The sequence below is a fragment of the Hibiscus syriacus genome, unplaced genomic scaffold (assembly GCF_006381635.1).
Source record: "Hibiscus syriacus cultivar Baekdansim isolate YM2019G1 unplaced genomic scaffold, ASM638163v2 tig00111208_pilon, whole genome shotgun sequence".
Lineage (NCBI taxonomy): Eukaryota > Viridiplantae > Streptophyta > Magnoliopsida > Malvales > Malvaceae > Hibiscus > Hibiscus syriacus.
Window position 1 is genome coordinate 1,682,509 of NW_024063020.1, and position 21,269 is coordinate 1,703,777.

The following is a 21,269-nucleotide window of genomic DNA, read 5'->3' on the forward strand; positions in this document are numbered from 1 at the left end:
AATTTTTTTAACGTCCAAGTTAATCTATCCATTAAATATTAATAGTTGATAGTTTGATTAGCTTGTTATACTAATTTAATCTATCCATTAAATGTAGTTATGCGGTCTTCTTTTCTTCCTTTGTTTTTTATTTAGTCGACGGCGGTACTAATCTTAATATTGGTTGTCGACTTAATATTGGTTGTCGACCGTCGATGATTTTTATTTTTCTTGTTATTTTTCATATCATGTCTTTGTTTTTTTTATTGAGTTTTTTCACTTTTAAATAAAAATATTTGTCCTTGTAACACGTTTTTCCCTACTCTTGTGGCACATTTTTTCTCTACTTTTGTGGCACGTTACTTATGGTTTTTGTTAAGTTTTTTGCATACTTCTGTGGTCGTTTTGGTGCTTCTACAAAGATCCTCAAGACATTAGTTTTTTGATTGGCTTGTCGATGATCACGTATTGTCATATCCCCTCTTTTGTAAATGATCGTTTGCCGATATAATCAGAATTGTGTAGCGAAACAGTCTGTCAAATTGTTTGGTTCGCTCACCACTCCTTTATCACATCGTAAAACATTTTGTTTGACAGAGAAAAAAGAGTTTTATGAAGGTTACTGGATTGTTTTGATGTTTGGAAAGTTTCATTATCTTCGTATCTTTGGGCTTAATAATTCAATTTTATGTATGAGTTTTTGGTGATTATTGTCTCCAATTTTCTTTTTAGATGCATTGTAATTTTGATTCCTCCATTTTTATTAATGAAATTCAGTTGCCATTGTTTCAAAAAAAACAATACTTAAATAATTAAAGGGTAAATTGCACGTTTAATACATAAACTATTACTTTTGTTCCATTATGGTATCTATTTTTTTTTTAAATCATATCTAACGTTTTATTTAGGTTTCATTTTGGTATCATGCCATTAAAAACGTAATGGAAATGTTCTACGTGACAATTTTATGGATAAATTACATCATTTATCACTCAACTATTTTCTGACTCATATTTTGGTCACTAAAGTTTATTTTTTTAATTTAACTACTCAACTTTTAAATTACTTCTATTTTAATCACTCTAATTTATTTTATTAATAATTTTTGTGACATTATATTTTTTTATTATTATTTTGTTAATATAATTAAAATAAAAAAAATAAATTTTGAAAGTTAGAATGATTAAATTAGGAGTAATTTGAAAGTTCAACAATTAAATTAAAAAATAAAATTCAATGACCAAAAGGAGTGAGAAGATAATTGAGTGATGAATGATGTAACTTATCCATAAAAAAGTGCAACATACAAGAGTTTCGTTAATTTTTTAACAAAAATGTACCAAAACGAAACAAAAAGTAAATGTTAGGTGTGATTTGAAAAAAATGAAAGTTTAGATACCAAAGCGGAACAAAAGTAATAGTTTAGGTACTAAACATGTCGTTTACCCATAATTAAATGATAAAATAAAAGATCCATGGTCAAAATCATGAGAGTAAAAATAAGTTTTATTATTTGTATCATTTATTATTGTTATTATTATAAAAAGGAATTCATCCTAATTTATACATAAAATTAATTAGTTTACTTTTAAATGTTATTAACTTTATAATTTCAAATCTAGTAAAATTTTAATATTATTTTTAAAAATTTATCCTTTCTACATTAAAATTTTGCACCCTTTTCCATGTAGACATATGACACACATTAACCAGGATTGTTTTTGGTTGTAAATAAACAAAAGTGTTTGGTGAATTGTTCGTATAACGTTTGTTTCTTTTTGTTTATTAAGTTAAAATTAAGTTAAATAAATGACTATGGACATAATTTTTATGTTAAATGAACGGACACAAATAGAGATGTATTCGATTCGTTTATGTTCACGAACAAACTGTTTTATTAACTCGATTCGTTTATGTTCACAAACAAACTGTTTTATTAACTCGATCATGTTCACGAACAAACTGTTTTATTAACTCGATTGTTTATGTTCGCTGACAAACTTGTTTAATGAATCATTTTGAAGCCCTTTTGCTTTCTAAGATATCAGATTCTTGACCATACATCGATTTAGCTACCGGAAGAAGATTTACAGTAGGGGCTCCTTGTTTTTGGTATTTACTGGGGGTTCTTGTCGTCCTAGAGGGAGGTTCCTCAAATGATGCAGGTTGTTATATTTGTACTATTACAGTGTATGATGTGACGCGGCGAGACACATTTACGAATCTATCCGACATATGGGCTAAAGAAATCGATCTGTACTCGACAAATGAGGACCGCATCAAGGTAGAGTTCGACCGAGGTCGTTTGTTTTTATGTTTGGCTATTGGTCCGGTTCTCTGCAGCATCTAACACACCCATCACGTATATAGGAAAGTGAAAGAGTGGTAAGCAAGAAAGAGGGCATCGAGTTTGCTCAGAAATGCGGATGCCTATTCACCGAGCCAATGTGGAGCAATGCTTCGAGGAGCTCGTCTTAAAGGTATCTATCTACTTATTCTGTCTCGAGTCGATGTGGAGCAATGTGGTATATGTAACAGATGCTTAGATAGTTCGTTTAGCATTGGGGTTTATGTCTGGTTTGCAGATATCGGATACACCGAGTCTCGTGGCCGAGGGATCATATGGGGTAAAGAAGAACATCTTCAAACAACATCCTTCCGACACGACTGGTAGCTGTTGCTCGCCGGACTACTCCGAAGGTCGTGTTTAATTTTCTTACACAGCTTTACACCTGTTTATTTTTAGCTTGTTCATGTGGTGCCATGTACATGATGGGGACTAAGCCTTTAAAGTCATAGCTCATTGGATCTAATGAAACAAATTCTTTGATCTTCTGTCTCCTTCATATCTACCTTCTTTAATAAATTAATTACAAATTTAGAGGTGAATGTAGTCGGTGATGGTTCCAAAAATATTTTTCAAGATGAATACATATATATTAATAATATAAAGTTTTTATATGGATAAATATAAATAAAATTTCAGTGTCCACCATTAATAAAATAAACAATTAACATATAAAAAGTCGAATTACAAGATAGACATGTATTTGTACTGAATAATACATACATCAGTCACTGATTATAGTAAAAATTTATACAAATAAATTACATGATTCACATATTTTTCCTATAATAATAATAATTATTATTATTGATAGAAAGCTGATAGTTTTATTAAAAATAGAAAATATTCAGAATTATTTATAAATAAGACGTAAACAAAATTATAATTAGAACATTTTTCTATAACTATTGATACAAAAACTAACCACTCAGATCACACAATGACCAAAAAGAAAAAATTAAAAAATCTAACCAATACTCGATTAAAATAACGATACAAACAAATCTGAATGCATCGGCAAATAAACACAAAAGGGGATGAAGCTACTAAAGGTCACCAACAAATCGCAAATCAAATTCAAGCGACGTGAGAAAACTATACACGAACGCAAGACGTGTATCCAAATCAATCCGATGGTCCAAAACAAAGAATATAATCATGATAGTAAATAAATGTCATCTTAATCAACTATGTAGATGTTAAATCTAACCCTAAAAAAATAAACAAAAACAACGGTAAAAACCCATAATTTCAGGGGGTTAAAGTGCAAATAAACACCGATTGGCTAGGATCTGACTTCGAGCAGTTCCAACCTTACAACTAGCAGGACTGCCAAACATCTTATTTGCATGATTTTACGTGTGACATTGCCATTTTCAGAGGAGATAGCTGCTGGAAAAAGAAACTGCCGCATTCCAATGGAGGAGAAGATAACAACGTTAAAGGCAAAGCATTTATTAAAGGCGCCAAAGTCCCTTCTCCACCACCAGTCCCTGATATTCCAGATCGCGTTGAAGAAAAGAAGAAAGGCTCTTTGAGTTTGATCACCACTGGATCGATACTCTTGGGCACCTCTGTATTTGTAAACTTCACCTTGGTTGCTGCATCTTGCCTTGGGGTTTTCCCCATTTACAAGGCCGTGGCTGGGGGCGCAAACTGCACTACCGCGCATGGTCTAAAAAATGGGTCTCAAAAAATATATAGTGACGTTTTTCTAATAAACGCTACTATAGATAGATTTATTGCGACGTTTTTTTAAAAAACGCCACTATTATTGTGGTTTTATTAATAAAACGCCATTATAGATGAATTTATTGCCGTGTTTGTCAAGAAAACGCCACTATCATTGTCCCGAAATCGAATATATCTAAAAAATAGGAATCCTTTTATACGAATTTGTACAGACTCCCGAAAATCCTGCCACGGCCGTGCCCATTTACCATAAAAAAGTTGTCCAAAAGTACTAACCAAGTTGGATTGGAGACAAAGTTGAGGGTTTTCACCAACAAAGAACTTTGCAGAAGCTACAAATGATTTCAAGGAAGAGCTTGGAAGAGGGACCTTTGGCATTGTCTACAAAGGAACAATAGGGACGAGTAGCGTGGCAGTGACGATCAATATGATCGGGCAGACACATTATAAGAACCTGGTTAAGTTAAGTTACTAGGAGTTTGCGAAGAGGGAGAGAAACGTTTGTTGGTGTACGACTTCTTAAGCAATGACACTTTAGCCGATTACCTGTTCCGAAACACGAAGCCGAGTTGGAATCAAAGGACCAAATTGCCATAGCAATTGCTTTGTCCCTAAATGGGTTGTAGATGAGAGGGAGGTGTGCGGACTGCGGAGCAAGAAGCTGGGGTATGGAAAGAAAACATATAAAATGGGTAAATTAGAACTTTGTCCCTAAATTATTTTGAATTTATAAAATGATCCCTAATTAGTTTTTTCTTTAAAGCTAAGGGTTAAAGTAAAAAATTAAACCCTTTTTACTAGCATGCGACTTCATCAGTGACCACATCTTAATTAAAACAAACAAAAAATGATCGCATATTAACTTTTTTAAATAGAGTGAATATACGTTTATAAAAATAAAACTAAAATGACCAAGTGCGTAATCTAAAAAGTCTAAACCAAAGATAAATTAATAAAATAGTTAAAAAGTATTTTTTTAAAATTTTTATTAAAGTTTTATGGAATTAACTATATTGAATATTAAAACTTAAAAGCATGAGTATAATAAACTAAATAAAATATCTTGAAAATTCTATCCAAATCTAATCCGAACATGCTATTATTGATGTTGTTGGTCCTACATTATTACATCTTGCAGTTTCTTACAAACTCTCTTTTTTCGTGGGTAGAGTAAATCAAAGTCTTCAAGCCTTCCCTCTTGTCTCTTCTCCGCCCCACCTCCCTCGGTTCTTTTCCTCTCAAGACGCGGCGCCGTGGACGGCGGCGCATGCTTTTGAGTTTTGACCTGTTTCTAGCTGAAACCATCTATTACCAAATAACAGAAAAGAAATCAACCTGAAGGACTCTTCCGTGGCGGCCTCCTCCTCCTCCCTTTCTCCGCCGCGCGGGGATGCCGATGTTGAGGCTCTTCGCCCTCCTACATTGGCTGACCCACCGCAGCAAACACCTCAGTCTGACGTCATGATTTCATCTAGGGACCCAGACGCTCTCGTCAGTGGCGGCGGCATCAGGTTCTCCATTTTCTCTCTTTTTTTTTTTACTAAGTAGTCGTATAACTTTGTCAAACAAGAGTATTGCTAAAAAATAATAGAGTAAACCGTTAGTTTTGATGCGTTTCAGTATCTATATTTTTTATTTTTTTAAAATCCTACCTAAAATTTAATTTTTATTTTATTTTAAGAAAAATTAAAAATTAAAATACTAAAATAGATAAAAACTGATAGTTAAGTACTAAAATGAAAAGTAAGTATAATTTTGAAAAAAATTAAAAATTTAAGTATTAAGACCGATCAAAATTAATAGTTTTGATATTAAATGTATATTTTACCTAAAATAATAATAATAAAATAAAACTTTTTGTTCGGGTGATTACTTTAAAAAGAACATAATAAACATATTTAATTATAACTTGTCTTCACAATTGGTGAAATATTTGTTTTTGTTAATTCCTAGTTATGTAATTTATCATATAATTGTATGACTTGTTCTATTTGAAGAATGACCCTTCATTAATTATCCAATAAAAATGATTTATCTCAATGCAAAATTACATTTCAAGGTCTCAAATTGAGACTTTTTTCTTCTTCATATGGCACTTCCATTGATGCACTTGCTGAATAACAGTCATACTTCTTTATAGATTGATTGGTTTTTGATTTTAATCAACCTACTTTGCTTCATGGTTTTTAAGTAGTGAATTGTGTGGATCATCAGATGTAAAGTTTCGAAAGTTTAGTTTCTATGAAGTTCGGTTAAATTGCGAAACACACTGTGCATTAGAGGCTCTATGGTCCTGCATATAGGATGTTGGATAAAATGTTTGGTTGTTTTGCCAGCTTTCTCACCGGAAGTCGAACTGCTGAATTCAGCTATGGATATTCCAGTTTTAAGGGCAAAAGGCCTTCCATGGAGGATTTTTACGAAACGAGGATATCTGAAGTTGATGGTCGAAAGGTTGCCTTTTTCGGTGTTTTTGATGGTATGCCATTATTGCTAACCCGGGTCGTTGTTATATCCACATTCTTCTTTTACTAGCTATGTTCCGGGAAAAGGATCTCGAGGAAAAATCAGGGAAGGATGTATAAAATGTTTTATGATTAATTTGGTTTGCCCCTTTTTATCTTTGCACTATAGGTCATGGAGGTTCGAGAACTGCAGAGTATCTGAGAAACAACCTTTTTAAGAATCTAAGCACCCACCCTGATTTTATCAAGGACACCAAGACAGCTATAGGTATGAAGTTGGTGAAGTTTTCACTTTACTATATGACGGTGAATATGTTTACGGAAACGTCTATGTATATATTTGTTTACGACAATGTTATCATTACAGTTGAAGCATTTAAACAAACCGATGATGGTTACCTCAACGAAGAGAAAGGCCAGAAAAAAGATGCTGGTTCAACTGCCTCGACTGCTGTATTACTCGGTGACCGGCTGCTCGTTGCAAATGTTGGTGATTCTAGAGTGGTTGCCTCTAGATCTGGATCAGGTTGCTTTCTTTTCTGCTTAGGATCGGACTTGTTCAAATAGTTTAGTCTAAGAATTGGCTTGATTAAGTTAAAAAAGGAATACATTAGAAGAAAGGAGAATAGAAGTCTTCTTACATCTGTGTGTCATACACCATCGAGTAATTGTTTGATGGCTATTATGCATTAGAGATGCTATTCTCGTGTTAGCTGTTGACAGACTTCGAAGGCTTTGGCTTAACTATTTCTCCTCCATTAAAATCACAAATATTTGTGCTTTCTGCAGCTGTCCCTCTGTCAGTTGATCACAAGCCTGATAGATCCGATGAACGCCAAAGGATTGAAGATGCTGGAGGTTTCATCATTTGGGCAGGTAATATGCGTTTTGCAGTCTTTCATCCCCACGCGTTTTCTATAGATTTCATTCTCCTTATGCTTGTATCTTTGGCTAATGATTGCACTAAACTAATGTAGATTTAGTGAACTGTTTCTATTTGTTGCAGAATTCAACTAAAATTCGAGTTGTGTTTTTTTTCTGATGACAGGGACGTGGCGAGTTGGCGGTGTTCTTGCTGTTTCTCGTGCATTCGGTGATAAACTACTTAAACCCTATGTAGTTGCTGAGCCTGAAATTCAGGTTGGTATATCGGGGTTCATACTCTGAAAATTTGTACTTTCTCATTTACTTTTTTAGCGGAATTACTCGATGCGTTAACCCCGGGTTTTTCAACTGCTAAAGTTTCCTTTCTATTGCTTAGGAAGAAGAAATCGTCGGTGTCGATTTCATAATCATTGCAAGTGACGGGCTTTGGAATGTTGTATCGAATCAGGTGAGAACTTTTATGAAGATCATTTCTCATGTAGAACAAAAAGAAACACAGATAAAATTTGATGTTGATATTTATCGTCTTTCTGCGGTAATCGTAATCGATGTCCGTGGAAGCTAAGCACTTGGACTTGTTGTTTCACTTGCAGGATGCCGTGGCCTCAGTGCAGGATGTAACCGATGCCGAGGCTGCAGCAAGGAAACTTATAAAAGAGGCGTATGCACGAGGGAGCTCGGACAACATTACTTGCATCGTTGTCCGGTTTGACAGCCCGTGAAACCGGTTACAAGTTTGTAACGAATCCCCAAATGATCATGTTCTTCTATCTTGTTCATCGGTTCATCCGGCGAAGCACTTTCGTAACCGGTTAATTTGTCCTTTGGCCGGGAAATAGGACTCTTTTATGGATGCAAATTTTAAAAGCTCAGTTTGGGCATTGTTCTGATTGATTACTGCAAAAAAAAAAGTATTCATTTCATCTGGTTACAAGTGATGATGATGTATGTGTTCTAACTTCTAAGGTTTAGTTGTTTGTCATTTGAACTGGTTTTTTAATTGAGGTATTGGGATATAATTAAAGAGTTTATTTCTTTCATTGAAAACATAAAATATAATATTTCATTAAATTTTCAAAAATAATTTCTTGTAAATATTATCATTTTTAAAGCATTACAATAATTTAAATAATTTGATTAGTATTATTTATGATGAAATATTATTAATTTACTTATAAGATAAACTACATAAATGGTAATTAATGTTTAAGTTTTTGTTTTTTCCACCGAAGTTTTAAAAGTAATAAATTCATCACTAATACTATCGACTTATAACAAATCAACCGTTCACCGTTAAAAATACAGAATATTGATGTGATACCTAACATTGTTTGATTATGCGAGAAACCTTTTGACCGACGTTTGACTCTCATTTCTTCTTGATCTTTTGTTTTAGTATCACCTTTTATTTTGATAAGAAGAATATTCAGGCATGAAGAAACCAACGCCTTCCTTCCACTATTCAGATTTTGGTGTGAGCTTTATATTTATTTTTAATTTTCTGATTGCTGGAGGTCTTCCACGGAAGCTGCTCTCAATCTTGGCGTTTGGGGCAGCCTACTACCATACCTCCCCCTTACCCCCATTGCATATGGGAATAGAGTTTTGTTGTTGTTGTTGTGGTAATAGCAAAATAAAGGACGACGAAGGAAGTAAAAAAAGAGAGGAGGGTCAAACGACTAGTCAAAGAGGGTCTCATATGGTCAAACAGTGTTAAGTCACTTGATTTAACGTGTCATATTATCATTCTATTATTCTAGTAACGAATGTTAACAGGGAGTGACCAATTTGTTATAAACTTGTAATGTTAGTGATTAATCTGTTATTTTTTAAACTTCAATAGGTAAAACGAAAACTTACATAAATATTAATGATTAGTATATGTTAATTTTTTTTCTATGATTGACGCTTTGATGAGTCAGGTATTAAAAACAATATTATTAACACTTAGAGATTACAATTTAACTTGAAATCAATGAATTTCGATCATATTTAATTTGATAGGGCTGATTTTTTTTTTATAAAAAAATGAGTTTTGAATCGGGTTCAAGTAAGTCTTTTATAACGTAAAGTCAATTCAGTTTGGGTGGAGAGTGAAAAACCTCTTACTTAGCTTAGGTAGGGCTGTAAATGATTTTCTTGGAAAGTCGTTAGGTAAATCATTTTTATGCCGGCATATAGTTATTAATCAAATAGAATATGTGTAGGAAAAAAAATATTCAACGCTTTGTTTGAATCTCTAACCTTGCTTAAGGGACCTAGTGCCTCATCTCACTATATCAACTGGTTGTTGGTATATTGGTTCTTTCTTATACAAAGGGGGAAAAGAATTTAGTAAGTGTTAATCAATTAAATATTCATTAAATACATGTTATTTTCAAGATATTATAATATTAATTGAAGAGTCTGTTAACATAGACTCCAATGATTCTTCAGCGTGGCGTTAAACGGTATAGATAAATGTTTAATGGTTCAACTCAGCTTTCCGTCAACAAGGTTAATGGCCGTTAACGTCGAGAGACCGTTTTGTTATAAATCGATAATCTTAATGATCAGTTTGTAACTTTTGAAAGTTTAATGGGAAAATAAAAAACCTTTAGTGACCATTCGTATAATTTACCCTTAAAAGAAAACAAAAGGACTGGCCATTTCGAGTCCTTAAACCCCAACCTTGGAGGAATCAAACGGAACAGATACGGAGTCTCAACGCAAGATTATATCACGACAATATTAAAGAGATAACTTGAGAGTGACCAAAAAATTCAATATTTAAAGTTTTGTGAGAAAATTAAAATTTTTAAAGCAAGTGAAATAAGTTGAGTGATGATTTATGTAATTTACCCAAGATTATATGGGATTCGGCCCGATAAAAATGAATAGGGTTTTAGCTTTAGTGTTGATTGTCGCTTTCTTCCCTTCCTCTCTGTTTGTTTCCCTAGAAAACAATTTCCAGGAAAACGATACTGCCTTGCCGCTTTCTTATCTTCCTCTCTGTTTCTTCTCTAAACCTTCCATGGCTCCGGAAAAAGAACTTTTCGTAAGCTCCAAAGCGGAGCTTAAACGAAAGCAGAAGGAAAAAAAGAAAGCAAAATCCGGCGGTTTCGAGTCCTTAAACCTCAGCCCTAATGTCTACAGAGGAATCAAGCGGAAGGGATACGGAGTCCCAACGCCAATTCAGCGCAAGACTATGCCTCTTATTCTTGCCGGAAGCGACGTCGTTGCCATGGCCCGGACCGGTTCGGGAAAAACGGCGGCTTTCTTGGTCCCCATGCTGGAGAAGCTGAAGCAGCATGTGCCTCAGGGCGGTGTCCGGGCTCTCATATTGTCTCCGACTAGGGATTTGGCCTTGCAGACATTGAAGTTTACCAAGGAATTGGGAAAATTTACAGGTTTCTTGTTTGTTATGATCTGGAATTTTAACTTTAATGTTTGGTTTTTATATTTTTGAAAGTTAGAATTTTTATTTTTTTTAATAACAAAATGCATGATTTTAGTTTGCTTTTAATCAAATATGATCACTAACCAATGAGTTTTAGAGACCACTGAGGATTGAAAAAATGTTGGCTTTAATGATTGTTATATCGTGTAATTTATGTTACTTACACCCAAACCAGTTTTGCTTTCTGATTAGCATGCCTCCATTGATGGCAACTTATAAATAATTTGTTGCCTTTATTCTAGATCTTCGAATTAGTTTGCTTGTTGGCGGTGATAGCATGGAAAGCCAGTTTGAGGAGTTAGCACAGAACCCCGATATTATTATTGCTACTCCTGGTAGACTGATGCACCACCTAGCTGAAGTTGATGATATGTCACTCCGAACCGTGGAATATGTGGTATTTGATGAAGTGGATTCCCTCTTTGGCATGGGTTTCGCTGAACAATTGCATAAAATTCTTACCCAGCTTAGCGAAAACCGTCAGACCTTGCTCTTTAGTGCAACTTTACCAAGTGCCCTCGCAGAGTTTGCTAATGCCGGTCTGCGTGACCCTCAACTTGTGCGGCTTGATTTAGAAACCAAGATTAGCCCCGACTTAAAGCTTGTTTTCTTCACCTTACGCCAAGAAGAAAAACATGCTGCACTGTTGTATTTGGCAAGGGACCACATTAGCTCTGATGAGCAAAATTTGATATTCGTTTCCACGAAACATCATGTGGAGTTCCTTAATAGTTTGTTTCGAAAGGAGGGTATCGAGCCTTCTGTCTGTTATGGTGATATGGATCAAGATGCTCGGAAAATTAATATTTCAAAATTCAGATCAAGGAGAACTATGCTACTTATTGTGACAGATGTTGCTGCTAGGGGTATTGACATTCCTTTACTAGATAATGTTATCAACTGGGACTTCCCTCCAAAGCCCAAAATTTTTGTTCATCGTGTTGGACGAGCAGCAAGGGCCGGTAGGACTGGTACTGCATTTTCCTTTTTGACATCTGAGGATATGCCGTACCTTCTAGATCTTCATCTATTTCTGTCAAGACCAATCAGGGCTGCACCTACTGAAGAGGAGGTTTTGCAAGATATGGATGGGGTGATGAATAAAATTGATCAAGCAATTGCAAATGGAGAATCTGTTTATGGTCGTTTCCCCCAAAATATTATTGATCTTATTTCGGATAGGGTCAGGGACATGATTGATTCATCTGAAGAACTAAATAATTTGCAAAGAACATGTACAAATGCTTTTCGCTTGTATTCCAAGACTAAACCCTTGCCTGCGAGGGAGTCTATTAAAAGGGCAAAGGATTTGCCCCGTGAAGGGTTGCATCCTATCTTCAAAAATGTGTTGGAAGGTGGTGAATTGGCAGCACTTGCATTTTCTGAACGCTTGAAAGCTTTCAGGTAATTTCTAAATCATTTCATCTGCAATTTAGTCTGCTTCTTGGTTAAGTGCTTCTGTCTTCTTTGTCTTCCATGTTAAGCTGCCACATTTTAACATAATTAATGATTTACACTAGACCCAAGCAAACCATTCTGGAAGCTGAAGGTGAAGCCGCTAAATCAAAGCATTTGCAGGTAACTCTGCAATATTTATATTATGGCATTTTCTTTCCATTATTGTTGATGATTTTTCCTTGAATTGCTATACTTTTTTGCTTTCAGCCCTTCTTTAAAAAAGTTTTTTTTCAATATCTTGCTTTCTTGCCCTTTACAAGCTGGTTTGGGATTATGATGCATTCCTTTGGTCATACAGTGGGTCGATGTGATGAAAAAGAAGAGAGATATACATGAGAAGATCATTAATTTGGTTCATAAGCAGTGGTCTAGCAAACATGTGGAAAAGGTAACTTTGCTATTTGGAAATGATTTACATAACAATAAACCCATCAAATATTCACCTCCTCCCACCATGCGTCAGCACACAATCTGAAATTCTGAAATTATTAGTTTCCATACATTTTAGTCATTTTGTGGAACTAGATAAGTAGTTTGTATTATTTTCTTCTGGTCAATTTTAAAATTTTGTGGTTGTTTTGAGAGGTTTCAAAAACTATGGTTTTGATAGAAGATGATTTAGACCTATTCCATTCACAAATATGATTTATTAGTAATTTTTACACTTCGTTTTCAAGTTTTTGGCCACTGATTTTATTCTGTGGTCTCATTTCATCTGCTCCTTTCTAGTTAAGATCATCTTTGATGCATGCAGGAAATTCAATCTGATGATGTTTCTCCAAGGATTAATGAGATAAAAGGTTTTTTCCTTACCTCTTTTTAATTTCTTCTTATTGGAGCTGTCTACCTTCCTGACTAAAGACCTTAATGCTGAAGGAGCCTTTTTTTTATTTATCAACTATTTTATTGGGAGTGGAAAAGCGAATAGGGTAACAGTACCTATATTTTTTGGTTTGAATGGTTGTGGTTATCAAAGCTCACAAGAAATATTCTAGGTCTTTTCTGCCACATTTGTTGGCCACTGACAAGTTGCCTTAAAGAGGGATAAAACCAACGAGTAAAAGCCAATAAAACTTGTTAATCAAAAATAAATGTATATACCTGTGTTTGTCCAAAAAATTACGTGTGTGTGTGTGTGTATATATATAAATTTATCTTCTTGGAGCATTAGTTTTGGTTTTTTTCACTAATTATATATTTCCCTTTTCTATATTAGAAGTGTGTGGTTCTAAAAGAAAGGCAAGAAATTTCAAGGATGAGGAGTATTACATAAGTTCTATACCTACAAATCTTGTATGCTCTTATCTTCCAACATTCTTTTCTATTGTGGTCTCAATGTGTCTATAATATTTAATTTGTATTTGATTGTATTGTCTAATTTATATCTTACAATTTGTGAAACTTGCTAATGCCTAACAAGCTTTTGTGCATGTTGCTATCATTTTCAGCATTCAGAGGCTGGTCTCTCAGTAAGAAGTAACGAAGGGTTTGGATCAAATAGGTAAATTTAAGATCCTAACGATACCTTTTTGGCTCATTTTGCTGTTTGGTTCTTTCCCCTACCTAGTGAGGAGTTGGGGATGTAGAAATTTAAATTTGTGGAATACTTTGGAACATAACTTAGCCTTTTTATGCCAGAGAATGCTTCATGATAAGTCATTAACTTATTATGTATCTAAAATCCTTGTTTATGTGGCCCATTTCTGTCTCTGGCTTGTGTTATATCTTGGCATAACAGCTTCATTTGCATACATTGCTGTGGAACAAGATTCTGCTTTCATTAAGATGTGCATCTATGCTATCTAACTGCGGGAAATGAGATTAGAAGATGATCTTTAATTTTGCGATATATACATTTAATTTGGAATTTATTCCCTTATCCCGGAGTGATTGTACTCATGCTGTTACTTTTTTGTATTCGCAGGTTAGAATCTGCTGTACTGGATCTTGTTGCTGACGATAGTGGAGGCATGCAGAAACAAAAATCAAGATATCATTGGGATAAGGTTCATAGGACTGTTTGAGTACTGATCTTTTATTGTTATCATAAATTAACTTTGGTTTTTAAACTCAACTCATCTGAACCTTTTATATGCAGAGGGGTAAAAAGTATGTCAAATTGAATAACGGTGAACGTGTTACAGCCAGCGGAAAGGTACTTTTTGCTGCTATTTCTATTCTTGCTAATCTTTATGGATGTTCACTTCCCTTTAGTTTCATCTTTCAAGATGATTGATTTAAGTTAAATTGGATGCTAACACTGTATCCTAACCATAGCCATTGAGCTGTTCTGGTACTACATTGAGCTAGATGGTCATGCTCATTCTTTCATTCATGTCCCTGGTGTTCTGTACATCTCACTTTAGTACTTTTCTTTTCTGCTGTTTCCAGGTTAAGACAGAGTGGTGCCAGAGTAAAAACTGAGAAAACAGGAATCTACAAGAAGTGGAAAGAACGATTTCACAAAAAAGTTTCTCTCAAGGGAACCGTTAATGGAGAGGATGCCGAGGCAACAACAAGTTCATCAGGTTGGGTTATGAACCTCCCCCGGCTGATCTGTACTGCTGTTAGTATTCTGATGATAGAAAGAATACATTATTTAATCCGGATAAATATCTCATGCAGGAGACTATCGGTCACATGGTAATGGTAGGAAGTTCAGAGGAAACAAGAAACCACAACACACTGTGCCTAATGCTCATGTGCGTTCAGAGATCAAAGATTTGGAACAAGTGCGAAAGGAAAGGCAGAAAAAGGCAAATAAAATGTCATATATGAAGGGCAAAGCCAACAAGAAAAAGGGTAAAAATTTCGGTCAAGGTGGTAAAAGAGGAAAGTCCAAGTAGTCTGATTCAACTGATGCAGCGTCTTCTTGAGAGAAAATACATATAGGTCAGTATATGCTAAACCAGAATGGGTTCTAAAAGTTTTTGACCTTCCAAAACTTGTTTTAATGACATTATGTCACACATAATGCTTTACCGTTTTATGAAGTCATTGGGCACTGGAAAGAATTGGAGCTGGCAATTATTTTGTTTGGTTGAGGCCTGGAGGGGCAAAAGAATTGGGTTTATATAGGCTTTTTTAAGAACCTTCGTTGTCATCTCAATTTTGTTACTTTTTTTTGAAATTATTGTTGATGGATTAAAACTTTCACAAATTCTTAATTTTACAATATAATTTTTATTGTTTTTATGTTTCTGACTATCCATATATCCGATACAGTGGTAATTTACAATGATAATGATTATTACCATGAACTCAAAAGTCTCCGCATTCATACATACACATACATATATAAATATATAGAAATGATGTAGAAATGAACATTCTACGTCCCTGTCATTGTGTCAATGAGCAGTATGGGAAATACTGTTGAACGGACGATGAGCTTGAACCACACAAGCACAATGAACGGACGTTAAGTTCAGGCAGCCACTCATAACAAGGGAATGCCTTCCGGAGCAGGTATGAAGTGCAGGAAATGCATCGCATAACGCCTGGACGGCTGAAGGAGTCAGGGCCGTACACTGGCTTATATTCAGACTTTTCAGGCCATTGTCATCATATCTACCTTTCATCGACTCCCACATTGAACCCTTGTTCTTCATTCTGCTTTGAGCCAGCGAGTACATAGCCTTGTCTGTGATGTTACGACAATAGTACAGTCCGAGCGACCTCAAATGGACACATTCGTTTGCTAAAGCAATCACGCTATCATCTGCAGTAATAAGTTTTGTCAATCTTGATCTGCCATGGTTACCTCTTACATGGCGAAATAAGCACTGAATGCAAGAAATATACCTGTTATGCGAACACAACCGCACAAGTCCAGGCACCGAAGATCAGGGCATCCATATGCTAAACTCATGACTCCGATATCACCGAAGTTGTCACACCATCCCAGATTTAAAGACTGCAACATATTGCAGTTTCGTCCAACAGCCTGTGCATATGATCGACTCAAGCAGTTCGTTATCTTTTTAATCAGCAAGTAAACAAAAACCCCATCATAATACCGTTACCTGCAATGCATGATCAGTTGCAGCTTTAACACATCCACAGAGGTTTAATATTTTTAATTTCAGACAAAAGTTAGTCAAATACGCTAGAGCTTCGCCGCTAAACGATGTGCAGCCACTGATGTTAAGCCTTTTAAGGTTAGGACAACCGTGAGCCAACGCATACAACGAGCGATCACTAAGCTTGAAACTCTTGCTGAGGTCCAGATCCTGCAGATCTTGACAGTACTTCGAAATAGTCTCGACGGCATCATCCTCGAGCTGTGGATACTCTTGGCGCAATATCAGGGTTTGCAACTTGGTGAATTTCGGCGCAAGAGACAGAACCAAGTTGTTCATGTTCTTTCTGCACCTAAAGTAAGATTTAGACATCACAGTTATCAGCAAGTGGGATATAGAGGAAACAAAGATACAAAAGGGTAGGTCCTACGTCCATCTTTACCAAAGACAAGGCCAAGAAATGACATCAAAGATTGAAAAAGAAGTCCAAAAAACTATCAAGCTCCATAAAACACAGACAAATCCAAATGTAGCTAAGCAACATACTGCAACCAGAGCTTCATCGAGTTCGGATTATCGTACATGAACTGTATGCAGAATCGGTATTACGCACATAGAGCAACGATGCATTCGTCGAGGATATAGCACCGAGAAGAAGGTGGTGCAGACGGCCTCATATTAGTCCTAATCTTATAACTACTATGACAGATGATACAAATAGCTAAAGCAAAACATAGCAGCAAAACATAAAACATCAAACAATTGTTGGCAAGGAAAGCTATACCATGAGAGACAGAGTCGAGTAAGGCCGAAGCAAATGGCATCCCTCCACCCGCTACAAACACCGGAAGCGACGATAGCCGTCCGATCATCGACGAGCATAACGATTCTCAACAGAAGCTCCAATGGGATGTCTTTCCACTCGGCGATCCCTACACCGTTCATCTTAACTCCCTTAACACCATCATGTCCAGCTGCAACCATCATCAGCTTCTCAAAGCATAAGTTCAAGTCTTCATTTCCCACTTCGGCAATCATCTTTCAATCCCTCTTTTTATTTTCCCTTAATCCTTTAGCCATGAAAAGAATTGCAGAAACTGATCAGTTAAAAAAGGAAAGCTAAAGCAATCCAATCTATTTGATTGTATCATTGTAAACTAAACATTTCCAGCAAAACAAGAAATCACAGCTTCATGGCATAAAGCAGATTGGAATTTGAAAGGCAGCTTCAGAATCAGCAGCTCGATTTCATAACAAAAAACATGGAGCAAAATTAAAAGAAAAAAGAAAAGAGATTGTGGGTATGATGGAATACCTTATTTTTCTGGGTTTTCTTTGTTTTCCTCGTATTGTTTACTAATTTATTTGGCCTTTTGCTTCTGTTTCCTGAAAAAGAGGCATAGGGAAAAGAGCTTATAAAAAGAGCATAAGAGAGAATGAAGAAAGGAAATGCGAGGGAGAAAAGTACGAAGAGAGAGTTTGCGACGTTAAATATGCCACGTGTCGAATATCAAACGGTTAAATTCAACTGGGTCCTACTTTATGAACCCCAAATAGATATTTAACAGTAACGAAAGGAACCGAGTCATAGCAGTAAATCGCCCATTTAATCCAACATATTTATTTTTAATAATTTTAAATTTATATTTATGTTATGTTATTTAAAATAAATTTAGGGTAAACTATAAATGTAGTACCTAAACTATCAATTTTGGTCTATTTTAATATGTAAACTTTCAATTTTTTCAAAATCATACCTAAAGATTAGTTTTTTATTTCATTTTAGTACCCTGTTATTAAAAACACGTTTAGTACCTAAACTATCTTTTTTGGTCATTTTTAGTACCTAAATTTTTAATTTTTTTTTCAAAATTTAACGTTAAAATTTAAACATGGATAGTAAAATGAAACAAAAACTAAATTTTAGGTATAATTTTGAAAATGTTAAAATTTTAAGTACTAAAACGAATTAAAACTGATAGTTTATGTACTAAACGTATTTTTTACCCTTAAATTTATTGAGTTTCCAATTATAAAAGAAATATTTCTATGCACAAAAAAAGAATATTATCTTCCTTACATAATCTGGATTGGAACAACTATCTCTATAAACTATGCGTTGTCAATAACTGAAAAAGTTTTCAATGTATATTATCTTGTAATCACATAAATTAATTAAAAAATTTACATATATTCGTGTTTGTTTGTTTAATATATATATATAAATAATATTGAAAAACAAGACAAATGAACGTATCTACAAATATAAATTAATATGCTTATTAATATTAAATAAATAAAAAATATAAATAAATATATTCAATTATTATGGATATTAAGGGTATGAACGTTCAATATCAAATGATAGAGAATTACCTTTAAAAAGATGTTATCTTGTACTTATCATAAATCAATCGAAAAATGAATATATTCATAAATATTTGAAAGTATGCTTATAAATAATAAATAAATCATAAATGAATATATTTTAAAAAAATTAACTATAAAAATAATCAAACATAAATACATATATTATAATTAAATAAATACAATAAATAATTTTTGGTATTTTATATGAAATATATCAAATTTAGATAAATAATATAATAAATTAGATTTTTCATGAACACAAACAAATCCAAAGTACTCTTCTTCAAACACACTCGTTTAATAAATAACTATAAAATGTTATTCATTCTTATTTAATTAACTTAATAATAAGTATATTCAGATAATTCACAATTAATTTTTAAAATATTTTATTTACATATATTATAATTGAAATAATTGTTGTTTTTCAATTTTTTTAAATTAGAGAATTTTGAAGCAATAATTTTACGTGACTTATTTTAATAACAAAACATGTCACACATTTATTCACTGAACCTTGCTCTTTCCCCTATTTTACTCACGATACTCTCTCTTATTAATTTTCGGAAATAGTTGTATTTTAATTGTACATGCTTTAAAGAATACGATAATAGAATTAATCATTGCTGCTGTTTCAATTTTATATAAACAATAACGACACTAATGCTTGGATTTAAAAAAATAAATAAATTAAATGTATCTTTTTAATTTACTAATCAATTTTTTTATTAAGCTAAAAAAATACAAAAATCACGTATATCGCTTTGGTTATTAGTTATTTAAATTAGGGTAAATTACATGCTTACTCACTGAACTTTGCCTTCTTTCATATTTCACTTACCGTACTTTCAATTTTTTCAATTTGCTTACTGAACTTTAGACATTGAACTTTTTTTCTCACTCGACCGTTAAATTTCTTTAAAATTGAAAAAATTAAAAGCACAGTGAGTGAAATAAGAGAGATGGAAAAGTTCAGTGAGTAAACGTGTGACATGTTTGATTATTAAAATAAGCCACGTAAGCACCCTGTTACTGAGTAAACAACCGAGTGACAAAAAAAGTTCAATGTCTAAGGTTCAGTGAGCAAATTGAAAAAAATTAAAAGTACGCTTAGTAGAATAGGAGAGAGAGTAAAGTTCAATGGGTAAACGTGCAATTTAACCTTTAAATTATTCAACAAAAATCAATCTGCACTCAAATTAAGGTATGGGTGAAATCCCAAAAAATAACATTACAATATCAATTATTTTTAAAAATAGTATTAATATTTTATAAAAGATATTAGTTTTATTTTAAATATTAAACTTTATAAAGGTTTTTTTTTTTAATTTAAAGGTCAATTCACATCCCAATCTACCATGGGACTCCGCCAATAACTAAGGAAAGCCACAACTAATACAGCTAAAAGATGGGGTAAATTACACCGAAGTTACGTAGTTATGGGTTTCTATAATAAATTTATCATTTTTTCTAAATGTTATGAACATGCCATCTAACTAATATTATTGCACAAACCCATTATTATTATTCCGAGTCGGAATATTCATCGTTGTTTTGTATAATGAGGCACAACTTATCCTTCAAGCGGTGGAAATGATCGGTTTCTCCTTCAAGAAGGCGCAATGCTTGTGGGACAACCCATCGATTCAATATTATATTCAAATGGAGAATTTGCATGAATAGGATGGATGAATATGAAGATGTTTCAAGTTAGAGAACACCCATGAGATCCGCTAATGCAGATGTTTTCTGTTTTTCTATCTGTTCATCATTATATGATGTTTCGGGCAAAACTTTCGAGATAATGTTCTCGAATAAATTAATTCACGAGATAATGCACTCCCCAGATTAATTGCTCAAATATGGTGAAATCTACAGTGTTGGTCGTAGGTCGACATGCCATCAGGGCGACCTACTAGGTCGTCATGTCTTCCCGGCGAGCTATGAGAGAGATTGCATGTGCCATGCATGTTCCAACACGCTGGCCATCCGAGCGAACTATGCGAGAGCATCCGATCGAGGGCATCTGACCGAGGCCATCCGAGCGAGCTATGCGAGGGCAAGAGGAATCACGCAAGGAGCAGGAGGGAGTGCATGGCGACCTACAAGGTCGCCCGGAGTGCATGGCAACCTACAAGGTCGCCCGGAGTGCATGGCAACCTACAAGGTCGTCTGGAGGGCATGGCGACCTATGCTTGGGACGGTGCATGGCTGGCCATGTAGTAGGTCGCCCGGAAGGCATGGCGACCTACGGCCAACACTGTGGATTTCACCCTATTTGAGCAATTAATCTTGGGAGAGCATTATCTCGTGAAATAATTTGTTCGAAAACATTATCTCGAGAGTTTAGCCGATGCTTCGTAGTTTCATATAATCCATCATTTTCCGAAGAAAAGTCCTTTTAAAAGGATGAGATGACTCAAAATCTCCTCCACTAATCGCAAACTTGCACTAATAGTATCTTCTCTCTCAACAAACTCAGGATCAAACATGACGTTATTCCTTCTATTCCATATCATCCAACAGATTACCGGGAAGAGGGTAGACCAAGAGCTATGCTTGTCAAAACGACTAGAATGGATAATGTTCAGCCGAATCTAATCCTCTATAGG

The 21,269-nt window shown here is 34.4% G+C and overlaps 3 protein-coding genes across 4 annotated transcripts; 2 read left to right on the forward strand and 1 right to left on the reverse strand.

Moving 5' to 3' along the window:
• The first annotated feature begins 5,180 nt into the window (after window positions 1-5,180).
• On the forward strand, window positions 5,181-8,408 carry LOC120155772 (probable protein phosphatase 2C 11). Its single transcript, XM_039167236.1, has 8 exons — window positions 5,181-5,529; window positions 6,355-6,497; window positions 6,653-6,751; window positions 6,851-7,009; window positions 7,273-7,359; window positions 7,532-7,623; window positions 7,745-7,816; window positions 7,962-8,408. Exons 1-8 carry the CDS (start codon window positions 5,480-5,482, stop codon window positions 8,088-8,090), a joined length of 831 nt encoding a protein of 276 aa, XP_039023167.1. The 5' UTR covers window positions 5,181-5,479; the 3' UTR covers window positions 8,091-8,408.
• A 1,963-nt stretch (window positions 8,409-10,371) lies between these two features.
• Window positions 10,372-15,137, forward strand: LOC120155861 (putative DEAD-box ATP-dependent RNA helicase 29). Of its 2 annotated transcripts, none has more exons than XR_005519010.1 (11): window positions 10,372-10,757; window positions 11,050-12,211; window positions 12,328-12,385; window positions 12,564-12,653; window positions 13,020-13,065; window positions 13,482-13,558; window positions 13,714-13,766; window positions 14,190-14,271; window positions 14,364-14,420; window positions 14,657-14,793; window positions 14,891-15,028. XR_005519010.1 is itself a non-coding variant. In XM_039167324.1 (11 exons), the coding sequence occupies exons 1-11, from the start codon at window positions 10,382-10,384 to the stop codon at window positions 15,109-15,111; spliced, it is 2,361 nt and encodes a 786-aa protein (XP_039023255.1). In that variant the 5' UTR covers window positions 10,372-10,381; the 3' UTR covers window positions 15,112-15,137. The 2 variants fall into 2 exon arrangements, 1 of the variants encoding a protein (XP_039023255.1); XM_039167324.1 differs by having other exon boundaries at window positions 14,364-14,432; window positions 14,667-14,793; window positions 14,891-15,137.
• A 356-nt stretch (window positions 15,138-15,493) lies between these two features.
• Window positions 15,494-17,698, reverse strand: LOC120155809 (F-box protein SKP2A-like). The gene is made up of 5 exons (XM_039167272.1): window positions 17,603-17,698; window positions 17,072-17,357; window positions 16,291-16,639; window positions 16,070-16,211; window positions 15,494-15,986 (listed from the first exon to the last, which is right to left on the reverse strand). The coding sequence occupies exons 2-5, from the start codon at window positions 17,323-17,325 to the stop codon at window positions 15,616-15,618; spliced, it is 1,116 nt and encodes a 371-aa protein (XP_039023203.1). The 5' UTR covers window positions 17,326-17,357; window positions 17,603-17,698; the 3' UTR covers window positions 15,494-15,615.
• Window positions 17,699-21,269: the final 3,571 nt, after the last annotated feature.